Source organism: Bos taurus, chromosome 9 (genome assembly GCF_002263795.3).
Source record: "Bos taurus isolate L1 Dominette 01449 registration number 42190680 breed Hereford chromosome 9, ARS-UCD2.0, whole genome shotgun sequence".
NCBI lineage: Eukaryota > Metazoa > Chordata > Mammalia > Artiodactyla > Bovidae > Bos > Bos taurus.
Genome location: NC_037336.1, coordinates 96,699,775 through 96,717,363, shown reverse-complemented (window position 1 = coordinate 96,717,363; position 17,589 = coordinate 96,699,775). Strand labels below are relative to the sequence as shown.

Below are 17,589 nucleotides of genomic sequence, written 5' to 3'. Positions count from 1 at the left end.
AAAGGAAAGTAAATTGGGAAAAGAGGAAGATAAGACAAAGAAGCTCTATTTTTTTCCAAAATAAAAAGCCAAATTGGTTAAAAAAAAACACAAATGGAAACTGATATACCATTAAAATGACATAATTTAAACTGAAAATAGATTCAAGCTCTAGTCTAGCTACCGTGCAAAAAGAAAATACCAATCTTTGCTTGTTTAGTTTTCTGCCCATGCTAAATCCCTCTGCAATGAACAGAAAGTCAAACAGAGTTTCTGGAAAGGAGAATGGATCAAAAGTATACAGAATGCTTTATACAAGTTCTAATTACAGTACTACAGAACTAATTCATAATGACTTAAATAAGACTAATGAATAGCGATCTCCCAATTGGCTATAAATTGAGTGCTGTGATTCTGCAGTACCGTTAAAACAAACCTTCCAAGAAGTTTCTGCTTCCGTTGGCCAATTACCAATAACTCCTGCCAAATCAGAAAAACATGAAAGGAAAAGAACAAAAAAAAATTGTATAATAAAACCGAATGCAAACAAATGACAAGCAATATGAATCACTGGTTTCAACAGATCTAAGACAATCAACTGAATTCCTTGCAATTCACACCTAAAAATGACTCTTTAGAATATGTATACAATCTAAGTTCTATCAAGCCCCTGCAATTCTTATGTTCTTTCATCTATATATATCAAATTCAAAACACCGGCCCTCTGCAATCTCTCAAATAAGAACACAGAAACAGATGCCTGCTCTTTAACTGAGAGATGATATTTATGGCAATGATGTGCTAGACTGTCACTATCAGCAATCCGAAGGGACTTAAGAGACCCCCTAATCCAAGGTTCTCAAACTTCAGTCAACATTAAAGAATCACTCAGATTCTTGCTACAACGCAGATTCCCGGGCCCACTGCCAGGGCCTCTGATTCAGCCTGGCTAGAACGACACCACATTTGGGAAAACACTGCTTTATTCAATCTCCCCATTTCCGAGGTTAAGGGCTCTATAGAAATTGTCATCATCTTCACAACAAACACGTGCTGGAGAGGACCACATCACACAGATGATCACACAGATGCGAACGTCCCGACGGGGATCCTACTATAACTCACGTTTGTGCCGTCAAACACCTTTACACCTGTCAGAGCTGCTCCCAGGGCAGGACCATGTGACCAAGCAAAGGCTAAGATGCTGAGTGCCATAAAAGACAGACTGCAGAGGGCTACAGGACTCATCTGTAGAAGAGTTAAGCAAGACCAGGTACTTACCTGGCTGACGGCCTTAAAGAATGGGGTCACCTTAAATAAGGGCAGAAAGGAAGGCAAGAGAATATTTTAAGCCAGACAACAAACATGCAAAATGACATGAAGGCAGAGAAGAAGAGACTGTGGCTACAACAGTGAGCCTCCAAGTGTAGGGTAGACTGTAAAATTAAACCAAAACTTTGAAAGTTGGGCTAGATTTGGATTAAAGAGCTGAAATACAGATGCAAATCCACTCTGGTTCACAGTGAACATTCCTCTAACTATAGCGACTGAATCTCATTTATAACCATTTTAGCAGATCAATTTTATAGCAGTATGACTTTTTAAAAAAAACTTGCTAATCTCACCATGTTAGCAAAAAATCACACATACAGAGACACACACCCCCTGAGATACCTGCTAATGGCAAGGAGATCAATGTGTGTACATGTATGTGCACACGTGTGTGTACACGTATGTGCACACGTGTGTACAGCGTGTACAAATTCTGGTACACGGGTCTCTGTAACCTGGCTCTCACAGTGTTACATCACTGCCGCAAAACGGAGCCCATGGCGGTCACAGGGCAGGCTCGCCCTGAAAAGCACTCTGACCTGGTGTCTTCATTCTCATCGAGCCCACTTACGCTACGGGACCAACTCGACTTACTTCCTTTGCTGTACTGAGGGATGTAGTAAACAGTGGGTATGATTCAGGCCTGGGACGGAATTTCTAGTTATAAAAAAATCAGTCTGTAACAGCAGTAGTTATTCTGAGCAGACGATAAGAATAGTTAAACAATCAAATCCATATAATCAGCGCGTGACAACGGTTACTGTCTAAAGAAAACGGTGTCAGTGGTTCCTCTCACCTGCTTCCAGCACACAGGGGCCTCAGTCACCTCTGGGTGACCTTATGTTCCTCCAAGGATGCTCCTGACAGCACTTCCATTTATAAGGGAGTGGGGACGGAAGACGCAAAGACAGTGGGACTGAGCAGACAGTAAGGCCCAAAGCCTCACACGCAGGGAGGAGCAGGTCTCTCAGGACAGCCACGGAACCACAGCTCCAGGCGCGGCCCCACCCGCTCTGGGTGTTGGCTGGCCCCACAGGGCAAAAGGCAGCAGCCACGATGCTCTGGGGCCTCCCAGGCCTTTCAGATTCCACCTGGACCTCTTGAACTAGCTGAAGGAAGCTAGCTGTCACTTAAGAAGTCCAATTATCTGGGACCAGGGTGCTGTGAAGAAGACCAGGCCAGCCAGATGGAAGGTCACGTGGAAAAAAGGACAGTGCCAACCAGCTCTCTGTCCAGGTGGCAGAGTCATCCCGGACATCAGAGATCCTGCAGACACCACGTGGAGAAGACACGGGCACCCAGCCGGGCTATGAAGGCACCTCCAGTCATCTGCACTGTGCCAGCTAAAGCCCGAGACATCAGCCAGTAGAGGAACTGCACGCTGCCCAGACACCTGCCCACAGGGCCGTGGGCACAAGAAAACGGGGGCTCCTTCGGTACACCACGCTTTGGCGCGGTCTGTCACACAGCGACAGATGACCGGAAACGTGAAAGGGCCATTGGTGACGTTCTTTAAAGAGATGAGCTCCACTTTCACGCGGTTCTAAACTGAAGGGTATGGTCCAGGCAGCCTTTGCTAGTCACAGAGAAAAGAAAGAAGGCATCAGTTCCTATTTCCTTGGGAAGCTTTGAAAATAAGTCTGGCCAATCTAATTAACTCTAAAAAGCCCTTGAAAACACTGAGAGACCAATATACTCTGATGAATGACAAATGCATCTGAAATCCTGGTCTCCCAAGCTCAGCCTTCAGGTCACAGCAGGAGTGCCGCTTGTTCCTGAAACCTTCCCAGGCCCAGGTATGCTCGGTCCCTCCTGTGGGGGCCCGCAGGAGCCCCCTCACTCGCTTGCACCCCAGCTCGACCACACAAGGTGGGGCAGCCTGCTCATCTCCGTGGCTGCGACTGGAGATCAGCAAGGGCTTATCCATCGTCCAGCACAACACCTGCCTACGCAGTCACCAAAGTTCTGAGTCAAAGAAAGGAGGAGGGAGAAATAAGGGGGGATGGCAGTGGGGGTGGGGAGAGAAGGGGGCTGAAAGAAAGGAGAGAGAGGCAAAGGCACAAAGAAAGGGAGGGAAGAGGGGAGAGAAGGACCGGAGAAAACGTACCTATGACGGCAACACACGCAGTCAGAGAAGGCAAGGGGGCTGGGAGGAGCTACGGGAGACGGGCAATCCAGACAGAGGCCCAGCTCCACGCCGCAGCAGCGGTGACTTGAGACTTGTCCTGAAAGTGGGAGCACCGGCTAACAAGGAAACGCTCAGTGTTACAATTATTCAATTCTACCTTAAAATTTTAAGGCAAACAGTGAGAAGGAAATCTTCAGCTCCCAGTAATAATAATGACAGCCAGTGCTTACTGAACATACAATCTTCACCACACTGGAAGGCATTTATTTCTCAGATGAGACATGGAGGTTGGAAGCTGAGAGAGCTAGGATGGGAATCCAGGCAATCCGGGAACCGAGTCTGTGCTCCCGTCCACCACACTCTGCTGCCGCAAGTTCGCAAAGCAGCCGAGGTCTCGAAGCAGCCGAGGTCTCGAAGCAGGCGAGCTCTCAAGTGCTCTACTGCTCAAAATGAACACCTCATCACCATAAGGTAACACGGCCCACCCGCCCAACGTGGGTGCTTCCTATCCATTTTTCTTTGGTTTTCATGACCAAAACAGCTGACCAGATGGCAAACTAACTACTTTCTAACGTATGCATGACAGGACAGTTAAAACTACACACCCTAGAAACGGTGTCATTTCCTCAACCGTAAGCTGCATAGTAATATAGAGAACCTACATCTCGTTGGGTTATTATGATATTTAAAAGGTAACTCCTTTGAGGAGCCAAGCACAGTGCTGAGAACCGTCAGTGATAACTGGGCACATGCTTCCACAGACGATTCAGCAGCCATTTAACTGGGTTACTCAGCACGGGTTACTCCATGACACAGAAAGTTCACACCATAGGAAATGAAAACAGAAGCCAGCTGTAAAACAATACAGTACAGCAACACAGATATTGCTATATGTAAGCAAAGAGACTGTGTTATACATGGAGAAACAGTGGAAACAGTGACAGACTTTCTTTTCTTGGGCTCCAAAATCACTGCAGATGGTACCTGCAGCCATGAAACTAAAAGACACTTGCTCCTTGGAAGAAAAGCTATGACCAACCTAGACAGCATATTAAAAAGCAGAGACACTACTTTGCTGACAAAGGTCCACCTAGTCAAGGCTGTGGTTTTCCCAGGAGTCATGTATGGATGTGAGAGCTGGACCATAAATAAAGCTGAGCATCAAAGAATTGATGCTTTTCAACTGTGGTGCTGGAGAAGACTCTTGAGAGTCCCTTGGACTGCAAGGAGATCCAACCAGTCCGTCCTAAAGGAAATCAGTCCTGAATATTCATTGGAAGGACTAATGAAGGACAGCAATCCTTTGGCCACCTGATGCGAAGAACTGACTCCTGGGAAAAGACCCTGATGCTGGGAAAGATTGAAGGCGGAAGGAGAAGGGGACGACAGAAGATGAGATGGTTGGATGACATCACTGACTCAATGGACATGAGTTTGAACAAGCTCTAGGAGTTGGTGATGGACAGGGAGGCCTGGCGTGCTGCAGTCCATGAGGTTGCAGAATCAGACACAACTGAGCAACTGAACTGAAGCAAAAAGAAACTACAGGGCAAAGATGGCAAAAGTTATGTTTACATGTTGGGTTTATGGCTATTTTTATTTTCTTTTTGTCAGCATTTTCTAAACTCCCTAAACATGTCATCTTTTGCAACAAGAAAAAACAGTAAGTTGATGCCTGAGGTCTGCTTTCAGGTAGCTACAAGTCAAAGGTTAACGAGCATTCCCTCTTCACCTGCAAAATGGCAGGAATTAAAGTGGTCTCTGACATCTTCCAGACCTAAAATTCTGTCATTTCATGAAATAAACAATTGAAAGAAGCTGAGGAGGAAGACAGACAATCTCTCCTCTACCTTCTATCTCTGGCACAGCCCAGAACAACAGCAGGAGCTCAACAAGTATCCAGTGACTGGTTTTCTGACCGATAAGGGACGATGCGCAGTAATCTCAATGGGCTTCCCAGGTGACTGCATGGTCAAGCATCTGCCTGCCCAGGCAAGAGATGCAAAAGACGTGGGTTCAATCCCGGCGTCAGGAAGAGCCCCTGGAAGAGGAAATGGCAACCCACTCCAATATTCTTGCCTGGAGAATCCCGTGGACAGAGGAGCCTGGTGGGCCACAGTCCGTGGGGTGGCAAGGAGCTGGACACGACTGAGTGACTGAGCACACACAGCCATCTCAAGCAGCACATTCAGAGCTTAGCCCCTGCTGCTCGAACTGGGAATAAAGTCCAAACTGAGGCCCAGGAGAGCTAGCGCTGAAATCAGTCCTGGAAAGTCCTTGGCACCAGTGGGTTATCATTGCCGAAGACTTGGGTTCAATACCTCGTCAGGGAACGAAGATCCCACAAGCTGCACAGAGTGGTCAAAAAAAAAAAGCACCTAAAATCAGTCCTGCCGCTATCTCAAGCCTTCTGGCCGTTCAGTCCTGCCGCTATCTCAAGCCTTCTGGTGGCTAAGAAGTTGCTTTAAAACCCTGGGCCCCACTTTCTTAATCTGTACAGGGAGGAGACTGTGTTCTCAACTCCTGTTCCAAAACTGTTGCTGTTGTTTAGTCACTCAGTCATGTCCAACTCTTTTGAGACCCTACCAATCCATGAGATTCTCCAGGCACGAACACTGGAGCGGGTTGCCATTTCCTCCTCCAGGGGAATCGTCCCCGCTCAGGGATAGAACTCGTGTCTCCTGCACTGCAGGCGGATTCTTTACTGCTGAGCCACCAGGGCAATGCCCCCAGAACTGTATGAACCAACCAGTAAAGAAAAAGCAGATGTCCTGTTGGCATCGTCACGTTTCAGCACCACAAAGCAAGTCAGTCATTAACAATACTGATCAGGAGATGCTCCTTCACTAATACTACTTTAGATAAGGCACTTCTGTAGGCATCTGAGAAATTCTTTTGAGAAAATGGATAAGGACTGATTTTAAAGATACTATACTGCAATAGAAAGCTATTACTTTCCAAACGGGGTAAATACAGGCCATAGGTTAATATCCTACTACAAATAAAGTTTTAAAACAAAGTAAAAAAAAAAAAAGTCTTCCTCATAGGAAAGAAAGGGTATTTACTGCCTAGGAATTCCTCCCTGGACAAGAAGTCATTCAAGCACACAAATACAATAAAGTCCACCTCTCCTGCCTCTCTCCTTTCTGGGAGAAGCTATATATAACAGGGACCCAGAATGGACTTGCGGACATCAACCATGAGAGATCAGTGTACAGAAGAAAGGTGTGGGACAGGGAAGCTGACCAAAAAGGGCAGAAGAACGCAGGCTACAGAAAGAGGGAACCAGAAATGAGGCTTTCCAGTAAGGAGAACATGTGACAAGCGGAAATTTCTCAGAGGAAACAAGGAATGAAATCTCGACCTTGCATAGTAATAGGTGGATGAATTCTAGGAAGCTAAGAGATCAGCTTTAGGACCAGTGGTTTTCTGAAATCAAGACAGTTTCTAAAACTGTAAGGCCTTGGTGACCCGAGGTTCCGCGTTAGAAAGTATGTACAAGGTAGCCAGGTCTGCACGCTTCAATTCTCCCACCTCAGAAATGAACAGCGGTGACGTGCTCCGAGGAAGGAAGAAATGAAAGCCGAGAACAGTCTCCGTCTCCAGGAGCAGGACGCTATCTGGGCTTTGGGATTTCAAAAACAGAGAAAGGCGAGACAGAAGTTCTGAGCCTGGTGACAAGGCACCATCTGGTGCTGTGCTCAGGATGCAGGAGGGCCCCACACATGAGGGAACAGCGCACGGGGCTCAGGCCGCCCAGAGAACCCTGGAGGAGACGCCGGGCCCTGCCTCTCCCCACCTGCCCAGGACGTCACTCCCGGGAGACAGATACGAATCCCCCAAGAGATACGAAGAAGGAAAGAAGGCCACAGATCTGCACACCCGCAGCCAGCCGTCCGGGACGGGCACGGCATCCCCACGGCCTCCTCCACATCCTACAAGGAACGCGAATGCCTCACACGCTGACCTGAACGAACACTCAGGACAAGCCTTTCCACCTCTGGAGAGTCAGTTTCTCCTTTACTAACAACGTTGCTAATGATAATAACTCAGAAAGTGTCAAAACAAAACTTTCAGGCAGCGTAAGATCAAACTTAAAGGAAGAGGAGTAACCACCGCTACTGTAGAAGGCGTGCATCACAGCGCCCTGTGGCACAGAGACGCTGAACCGCGCCACGCCCTCGCACGTGTATCTTCTCCAGTGCAAGACTGACCTTTCAGATTGGCGCGACCGGCGGGCCTCCCGACACTATTCCTCTGGTGCTTGGAGGACATGCGTTTCATCTGCCGAGGCGTGCTGGGAGGAGAGGTGCCATAAAGGTTCTCTGTGTTGGCTTCATCTGAAAAGTCCTCAGGATCGGATTCGGAATTCTTGCAAGCTGAGTCTCCCAATACGCACTCTTGCCTGATAAAGACAACAAGCGAAGAAAACACTCAGTGACAGAGGAAGCGAATTCAAACTTAAACCACTCCAAGCTCCTTTTAAGAACTCTCTGTAACACTTTTCCATGGCTCTGTCATCTCCTTAGCCTGGTGTATGTTGCTCCTCTATTGTAGCTGCAGAAACTCACAAGGAGAACGCAGCCACTGTGTTCCTGCTCTCAGCACGCACAGAAACTAATGTGCAGTTTCTGTTGTTTGGAGAATTCTTTCCAACATAAATGAAGTTTAAAACTAAATACTTGAGGATTGGGGGGAAAAAAAGAGCAAAGAACTGAAAGATACAAATCCGACTGAACTGAGCATTGCTCACGTGCTAGGTGCGGACGAGCTAAACCTGAGTGGACAAGTCCTGCCCGGACTTCAGAGGCCCGATCCTTCCTTTGTGAAGCACAAACAGACAGAACAGAGAGCAGGAGCTGAGCAGAGAGCTCTGATGACGTGTGGTAGGGACCGCAGTGCAGTGCCGGGGAGGGGCGTGCGGGGAAGATGCCGTGCAGGAGAGAAGGGAACGACTTTCTCCTGACCTCCAAACGGCAGTTCCTCCTTAACCTGGTCTCTGGAAACTTCCTGCCAATTCTCTGTCCCCAGGAGACTTCCTCCACAATACCACTACTTGGATAAAGTTCTATTTTTTGCAATGCTAACGAAAATAAAATTTAATATATGAACTGAGAACAGATACAGTTCTCAAACAGCAAACTGTAAAGACACAATCATGAAGTTCCTTTCAAATAGGGACCCTTACAATCTAACCTATTCTGAATCTTCTTTATAAAATATACTTCATATTTTAAAAATAGAACTCTAAACTAAATTCAAGATACAACCAGTTTTCTCCCTGGAGATTTACACATCCTGTTAGAAAATCAAAGCTATTTCAAAATCATGAGGGGGAAAAAAAAATCCCACCCTAAAATGTATGATAACATTATTATTGAATAGACTGACAAAAGATCCTTATCTTTCAAAAATAAAAATGCTGCAGAATTATTCAAATTTACAGCACTGAAATATTTAAAGAATCCCTGGGACAGGTCAAAAACTGATTTTTAAACCAGACAAGACCACTCTAGATACCGTGAGCGCACACGCCCTCCACACACACAGGCCCACACAATCAGACACACAAGCAGAATATTCCAAAAGCTAACTGAATCAAATTAAACCCATAAGCAAATTTAGACATAAGTTTTAAATGTACCTATTCCCTCAGGCTAGCTACCTTTATTATTTAAGACTTACGAAGTCACACAGCAAATAACAATGTGGGATTCCCAGGCAGCACTGGGGGTAAAGAATCTGCCTGCCAGTGGAGGAGACATAAGAGACGTGAGATCCATCCCTGGGTCAGGAAGATCCCCCGGAGGAGGGCATGGCAACCCACCCCGAGATTCATGCCTGGAGAATCCCATGGACAGAGGAGCCTGGCGGGCTAGTTTATAGGGTCGCAAAGAGTGGGATACAACTGAAGTGATTCACATGGACATAAATTATTTTGAAATTTCCCATATTCATTTCTTCCACACTCACTACAAAATAGTTGATTCAACTGATAAAAACAAACACGGCTATCACAAGGTTGCTGATTTCATTCCCATCTGGTGTTGTGGTTACTAGCACAAGCTTTCTAATGAATAACACAGGCTTCCTCACACAAGGGACTTAGGTTCAAATCCTGACTCTGCCAGCTACTAGCTGTGTGAGCCTCAGCCAAATTATTTAAAATCTCTGCAATGCACATATATAAAATAAGGATGATAAGTATTTGAACTCCATACCTGTAAGGGCTAAACCCTATAAAGCATGCTCAACAGGAGCAGTGTGAGCAGTATCACTAAATGATTGACATCACTCAGCATGCATCTGCCCAACTTGGAAAGAGAATCTGCCTTTGACTTCAGCATGAACACCACCAGAAACAATTCTAACACTTTAACATCTTCTGAAAGTGAAAGTGAATTCGCTCAGTCATGTCCAAATCTTTGCAACTCCATGGACTGTGGCTCTCCAGGATCCTCTGTCCATGGGATTCTCCAGGCAAGAATACTAGAGTGAGTTGCCATTTCCTTCTCCAGGGGATCTTCCCGACCCAGGGATCGAATCCAGGCCTCCCGCATTACAGGTACCGCTATAAACTCTGAGCCATCAGGGAAGCCCCTTTAACATCTTCTAACTCCTTTCAAATTCAATATTATAACTCTGTTTTTCCCCCATTAAGATAAAGTCAGTGGTAAGGAAGGACTTTGTATTTTACTACTTTTGTATCTCCAATAGTTTTCAGGACAATGTTCAAAACCATTCATTGTTTTTCCACGATAATACATCTCATATATTACTGAACAGAGTCAGGTATGAAAGAGCAAATCAGACCCAGCTCAGAACACCCCTCTGCGGTGGAGAGCATGAACCTGGAGGCAGAAGACCCAAGGCTGAGCCCCAGCCTTCCTGGATGGGTGACTGCACGTAACGTAATCTCAGACTAAGAAGAAACAGTAATTCAGAATTTCTAAGGTCAATATTCTAAAATATTTCAGGAAATTCAGTTGTGAAGACTCAAAAAACAAAACAAAATAATGGTAGTAAAAGGCTATGCAGAAAATACTAAAGCATCAGACAGGCATAAAGAAATGGAACGTTTCACTCGCATCCAGCAGTATTATGTGGATGAATGAACTAACGCAACGTAACGTGCAGGTAGAAGAGGAATTTTTGAAGAGGGACTAACGATGTCCACACGTCACTAAGCCGAGTCTCCAACGGCAAGGCCCCAGCCCTGAGGACAGAGTCAAACTCAAGACAGGAGAGGTCACTGTTTTATCTACAAGGTCCAGTGCTTTTAGCAGATAAAAACAACCTAAGAAAGCACTGCTGCTGCTAAGTGTCGCTTCAGTCGTGTCCGACTCTGTGCGACCCCATAGACGGCAGCCCACCAGGCTCCTCTGTCCCTGGGATTCTCCAGGCAAGAACACTGGAGAGGGTTGCCATTTCCTTCTCCAATGCACGCATGCACGCTAAGTCGCTTCAGTTGTGTCTGACTCTGTGCAACCCCATGGACAGCAGCCCACCAGGCTCCTCTGTCCACAGGATTCTCTAGGCAAGAACACTGGAGTGGGTTGCTATTTCCTTCTCCACTAAGAAAGCACATATTTTGAAAATGTTAACTTTTATGAAAAATTTTATTTGGGGAAACAGAAAAAGGTATCTGTGCTGTACTGTTCTCCAACTGTATTTCTCTACACATGGAAAAATTCATTTGACTGCACTTTCCAAATCAGAGTAGAAGACTAAGTCCTTGTAATAATTCTACAGAAGCTGAATATCTCTTGTTTTCAAATCTACATCTATTACAAAACAAAAAGTCACAATAAACTACTGATTTCAAAGCATTTCCAAACTTTAATTATTCTAGCAGCAAACATACAGAATGACAAGGAAGTGAAGATGAATACTGTCAAACACTATATTAAAATCAACCAAACATAATATAGTTTATCCCTTATTCATTATGCACCATAGAAAATGAGGTAGGAAAAACGCCATGTGCTGCCAGATACTATATTTATTCATAATTAAAATAAATCTTAGGAGAAGCATTATACAAAGATGAAGATATGCATTTAATACTTTCTTAAGGTTTACTTTGTTAAGATGGTGGTCACACCTGTCACAAATGTTATTGGTTTACATTCCATCCAAGTAACTGTAATTTAATTAAACGTTAGAACAAAGTCCAACATTACCTAAAAGAATTTTAAGTCTAACACCCAATAAATAAAATTCACAATATCTGCCATCCTATGCAAATTTACAAAGAAACAGGAAGATGCAACCCAAACCAGGTGAAAAATCAATAGAGACAGACCAGAAATGACTCAAGTGGATCTTGCAGAGATAAAACACACATGAAATGAAAAATACTCTAGAAAAGATAAAAGCAGATTAGCTACAATAGAAAAAAAAGATCAATAAACTTGAAGATATAGCACTAGAAATTACCCAAAGTTAATCAGAGTGAAAAAGATTGAGAGAAAAAAAGGGAAGAAAAAGAGAAAGACCAGAGCATCAGTAATCCACAGGATAAACATCAAGCAGGGTGATACACACAGGCTTCCCTGGGGTTCAGCTGGTGAAGAACCACCTGCAGTGCAGGAGACCCGGCTTGAATCCCTGGGTAGTGAAGATCCCCTGGAGAAGGAAACCACTCCAGCATTCTTGCCCGGAAAATCCCATGGACAGGGGAGCCTGGTGGGCTACAGTCCACGGGGCTGCAGAGTCAGACATGACTGAGTGACTGACCCTTTCATGTTCACTTTAAAATTGATATAAGTACAGTAAAATTAATACTCTAAAACTAGCTAATGTAGTCTAAAACTAGCTCATCAGAAAAAAAATCCAATTTCTAAAAATTCTATTCCATTTAGCAAGAGTTGGACACAGCTTAGCGACTGAACCACCACCAGTGTAACATATGTGTTATTGGAGCTCAAAACAAGAAAAGCGAGGAACAGAAAAAATTCTCTGAAGAAATAAGGCCTGAAAATTTTCCAAATCTGAGGGGAAAAAACAACAAACGCAGCAGCTCAAAGATATAAGAATGTAAGAAAACTACTAGTTTTTGATTATGAGTATCATAATCAAATTGTTAAAAAAAAAAAAAAAAAAACAGTGATGAAGAGAAAAATCTGAAAAGCAGTCAGAGAAAAACAACTTAATTTGGAAGTTTTAGCTAAGAATACAATGGGGGGTGGGGTAGGAGGGGAAATTGAGCAAAAGTTCATTCTTTTTTTTCTTTAAAATAAATCATGTAGACACAAAATCTAGGAAAATAAATACTAGTGTAAGTTCAAAAGAACTTGCATCACTTCAAGTAACTGACCAAAAGCGTCCAAAACCTCACTTGGTATTAGCTCATGTGAGATGAGCTCATGTGGCCAGTTGACTGGTTTAGAATGTTTCCATGGATACCAATTATTTTGGATAAGGAAAGTAGTACAAGGTCTACATCAGCTGCCCTGAAACATTTTTTTTCCTTGTGTTTAAAACATACAAATGTGAAATGTCTTTCTGGTACTAAACATCTGACAGTCACATAAAACAATGTTGCATTCTTTTAACATGAAACCTTGCTCAAGTACCATTCAGGTTGACCAGGAATCCGGTCTAAGAAAGGCACCACTTAAATTCAACCCAAAGGGGTTTGGTGTAGTTTTTAAATGAAGTATGTGAAAGACAAAAATTCAAATAACTTGGGGTTAAATAGTTCTGCTCTGACATCATAGGTGAACCACATGGTGCCTGAAATAGCTCATCTATAAAACGATAGAGCTGGATTAGATGAGCTTGAAAACATCTGTGGTTTTGCAAAAGCCCTTAAAAAAAAAATTAACTTCACTGAAAGTTCTTTAGGAAAGTCCTTAAACATAAAATATTTTATTCCATATTAGTACAGTTCTCACCTGTGTGAGTTTCTCTCCACATCTTCACTGACCTATTCTCTGTGAAACAATAATTAAAGGAGGGCTTTTACTACTGTTGGCAAAGGGGCTAGATTTTCTAGGTTTCTTTTTTAGATACCTTACATAGTTTGCTTGGCCTGCACTATAAATTAAAAGGAGCTAAGTTTGAAGTGGCATGGTTGGCTTGTACTGTAAGCGCCAATTAAAAGTTAGCTGACCAATCAATCGGCTTGTAGTTGAATGTCTATCATCAGCTTACATACAGGTAAGCTGTTATCAAATCTCAAGTTTGTCCAACATTCATGACTTTACTTTTGCATTGACTCAGAGTGTAGCTCTGTGCAAAACCAGCAAGCCTTCATTATTTTTCAGTATAGATATTCAAATTCTTTTTAACTATAATTCATTTTTTAAACACAAGCAGACATTCTAAAACAAGATTTCCTATGGAAATGGTAAGAAACTATCCCCCCAACTAGACTCAAAGCTTCATGAGGGCAGGGACCTCATCTGTCCTCTGTTTGTCCAGGGTGGAGAACAGTGCCCAGGGCAGATTACGTGGCCACTACTATCTGCTGAATAAACGGATTTGCAAGGTTAATAATTTTATCTTTTGATACTTTAGACTTAATTATCTAAATTCTATTTTAATAAAATCACATTTAATAATCTGAAGAATGCAAATTTTTAAAGGCTGTAAGAATTAAAGATTGCTGACTTCTGACAATGTTGTTGAAGTGATAACGTTACCCCAGGTGCCAAGATGACTATCTCCTGACCAAAACAATGGCAGTGGAGTATGGGATAAGGGATGGTTCTGGAGTCAGAACACCATGCGCTGAAATCCCTGTGTCCCCACACTTATTAGTAAGAATACAAGTTTTACACAAATTATTATGCTTGCTTACACTGTCACTTATTTGAAGTCTTCTGTCCAGTATCACTGGGTAAGTGATACTGGTGAGTCAGTTTTTAAATATATATTAAAAGCATTAAAAATGAGATCCACAGGTAAAAAACCTGCCACGCCTGTGGTGGCTGTTGCTCCTGCTGCTCTGTGGCCTCCCAGTATCACATCCTTGAATAATCATCTCCTCTTAATGAAGGTCAAAGAGGACAGTGAAAAAGCTGGCTTAAAACTCAACATGCAAAAAGCTAAGATCATGGCCTCCAGTCCCATCACTTCATGGCAAATAGATGGGGAAACAGTGGAAACAGTGGCAGATTTTATTTCCTTGGGCTCCAAAAATCACTGCGGACAGTGACTGCAGCCATGAAATTAAAAGACTCTTGCTCCTTGGAAGAAGAGCCATGACAAACCTAGACAGCGTATTAAAAAGCAGAGACAGCACTTTGCTCACAAAGGCCCACAGTCAAAGCTATGGTTTTTTTCCAGTAGTCATGTCTGGATGTGAGAGCTGGACTATAAAGAAGGCTGAGCGCTGAAGAACTGATGCATTGAACTGTGGTGCTACAGAAGACTCTTGAGAGTCCCTTGGACTGCAAGGAAATCAAACCAGTCCATCCTAAAGGAAATCAACCCCGAATATTCACTGGAAGGACTGATGCTGAAGCTGAAGCTCCACCACTTTGACCACTTGATATGAAGGGCCGATTCACTGTAAAAGACCCCGATGCTAGGAAAGATTGAAGGCAAGAGGAAAAGGGGGTGACAGAGGATGAGATGGTTGGATGGTATCACCGGCTCAATGGACGTGAGTTTGAGCAAGCTCCAGGAGACAGTGAAGGACAGGGAAGCCTGGCGTGCTGCAGTCCATGGGGTCACAAAGAGCTGGACATGACTTAGCAAACTCAACAACGACAACTTGAATGTGGGCTGACCCCGTGATCTTTTTAGTCATCAGAATGTAGCGGAAGTGACTCTGGGCCAGTTCTGGGCCTCAGCCTTACGAACACCACCCTTGTATCCAGGGCACGCTAGCCACCAGGTAAGAAGTCCAGCCACCCTGAGACTGCCAGGGTCTTCAAAGCCTCATAAGCCAGATGGAAAGGCTGCATGAAGGAGAAGCCAGCCAGGCCAGAGGCCTCTGAGGTCCCACCCCAGCTGACAGCCAGTGCCAACTTACCAGCCTGTGTGTGAGGCTATTTCAGACCTTCCAGCTGTCCCTGAGACCAAGCCAACACCATGAAAAGCAGAAGAAACATTCAATACCACAACAGATAATAAATGGTTTTAAGTCACTGAGCTTTGGTATAGTTTGTTAAGTTACAATAGAGAACTGATACACACACAATACTTAAACACTTTATTTTTGCTTGAAGCCCAATAATGGGTTTAAATTAGTTACGACTTGGATGAGGCCACAGCCTTGTCTTTAGTGTGGGTCCCCGAGAGAAGCCAGGAGTCCGCTTCATCAAATAAACCACAACCAAAGGACAGCATCTGCCATCTCCACTCTCTGCTTCTTTAACGCAACAAAATTTAAAGGTTTTCAGAGGGTGATTTTTATGGATTATCTAAACCTCAACAGTGCTTTCCGATCCCTAACTTAATGCTAATTTTCTTTTGGTGACCTATCTTCAGACTTTCCCAGGCAGTCCAAATTAGTTTATACAGAAACTGCAATTCCCTTTTGCAGTCACATCTCATATATTTATATAATCGTTTACTAAATTCTGCAATTACAATTAAAATGTACAAGAGACCTAAAAAGATTTAGGAACAGATGAGGAACTCTTGATAAATATATAGGTACAACTGGTGGGAAGAGAAAACCACAGGCATTTGAGAGAGCAGTCTATCAGTCACAATCATTCACGATGCTGTGAGCATCAGCTGATTACAGAAGAAATGGGGAGGGAGAGGTCTTGGGAAGGGTTAGGCACATGAGTGTGCAGGTGTAGCTGGCTTAGATCTTCTAGAAGTCTTACTTCACTCATGAAAAAAGTAAAGTGTTAGTTGCTCAGTTGTGTCTGACTCAGGGACGGTCAGTCCAGGGACTGTCCTCCACCAGGCTCCTCTGTCCATGAAATTCTCCAGGCAAGAATGTTGGAGTGGGTAGTCATTCCCTTCTCCAGGGGATCTTCCCGACCCATGGATTATACCCAGGTCTCTTGCACTGCAAGCAGATTCTTCACTGTGTGAGCCACCAGGGAATTAGATTTTTGCAAAGTATACTTTATCAGTCCTGAAGTACATAGAATAAAAAAGAACACAAAGATAGAAAACAAATATACGAAGAAAAATTACCCCATATGGATAAAGTTTATTCATCATTAGAAATAAAAATAAGCTATTTTAAAAATACTGTCATATGAAGGCTTTCAGAAAAAAAATCATACAATCATATAACAAAATGCTTTAAAGATTTCACGTTATTATTCTTCACTTCTGGTTAACCAGAAGACTATCCAAAAAGAACTAGACCCCCAAAAAAAGAGAGATTTTAGGTAGTTAAAAATATATGAGTTGTGATACAGATAAAAGATAAATGTGATTATTTCTATGGTTTCGGCAATTTCACGGCAAACAGGTGAGTACTTTAAAACAATGGGACAAAGAATAAGACATTTTCAAGTGTGCTTTCTTATTTTTGCCAGTTCTAATGCCTCCAAAAAAATGTGAGCGCATCTGTATCTTTATCCCAAGCTTTGCAAATCGATCTCTGACTGTATGTGTACAGATTAACAAGCAAACAATCAGAAGGGAAGAAAACCTTTCCTGAGGTGCACCCGCTCGTGCCGGGGTGGTGGTGTCAGTAGGGAGCACGTCTGTAAACACAAGAAGTGAGGATAAGCAGCCTGTGCTTCTCGTCACAGGTGCAATTTACCATGAATGCCGACCACGGATGTATCTAAAGAAAAGCAACGTAAAACCAATGATTGCTGCAAAGCCTGCTTCAGGCTTAAGTAAAGAGAACTCTGGGGCTAAGGCAGGGAAATTGCAAAGAAGAAAGCTGTGCCAAAGCTGGGAGGAAAAGCCAAGTGGTCCACACCATACCAAGAGCACACAACACATTTAAGAGTTTAAAGAGAAACAAGACCAATGTTCAAAACTTTAAAGACAACAACAAAGAACTGTGACCTTCTTCTACTTACTCTCTTCCTTACAAGTGAGAACATTTTCAAAACCCCCTTATTCTAATCCAAATTTATATGTGGAAAAAGTGTTGTATATCATGAATTAATTCCCATGTAATTCTCAGAAATAAAGTAACTAAAGAGCTGCTTTCTGTAGCAAACAGATGAGCTGTCTCAATTGCCTTAACTCAAGTTATTTTTCTAAGTTAA

The 17,589-nt window shown here is 43.5% G+C and overlaps 1 protein-coding gene across 4 annotated transcripts in view; it reads right to left on the bottom strand.

The window, feature by feature from the left end:
- Nucleotides 1-17,589, bottom strand: part of MAP3K4 (mitogen-activated protein kinase kinase kinase 4) — a 105,126-nt gene that overhangs the window by 62,072 nt on the left and 25,465 nt on the right. For all 4 annotated transcript variants that reach the window (XM_002690377.7, XM_059889979.1, XM_005211105.5 and 1 more), the window contains exon 2: nt 7,654-7,844. In XM_002690377.7, the coding sequence (XP_002690423.4) occupies nt 7,654-7,844 (191 nt within the window). The remainder of the gene's footprint in view (nt 1-7,653; nt 7,845-17,589) is intronic.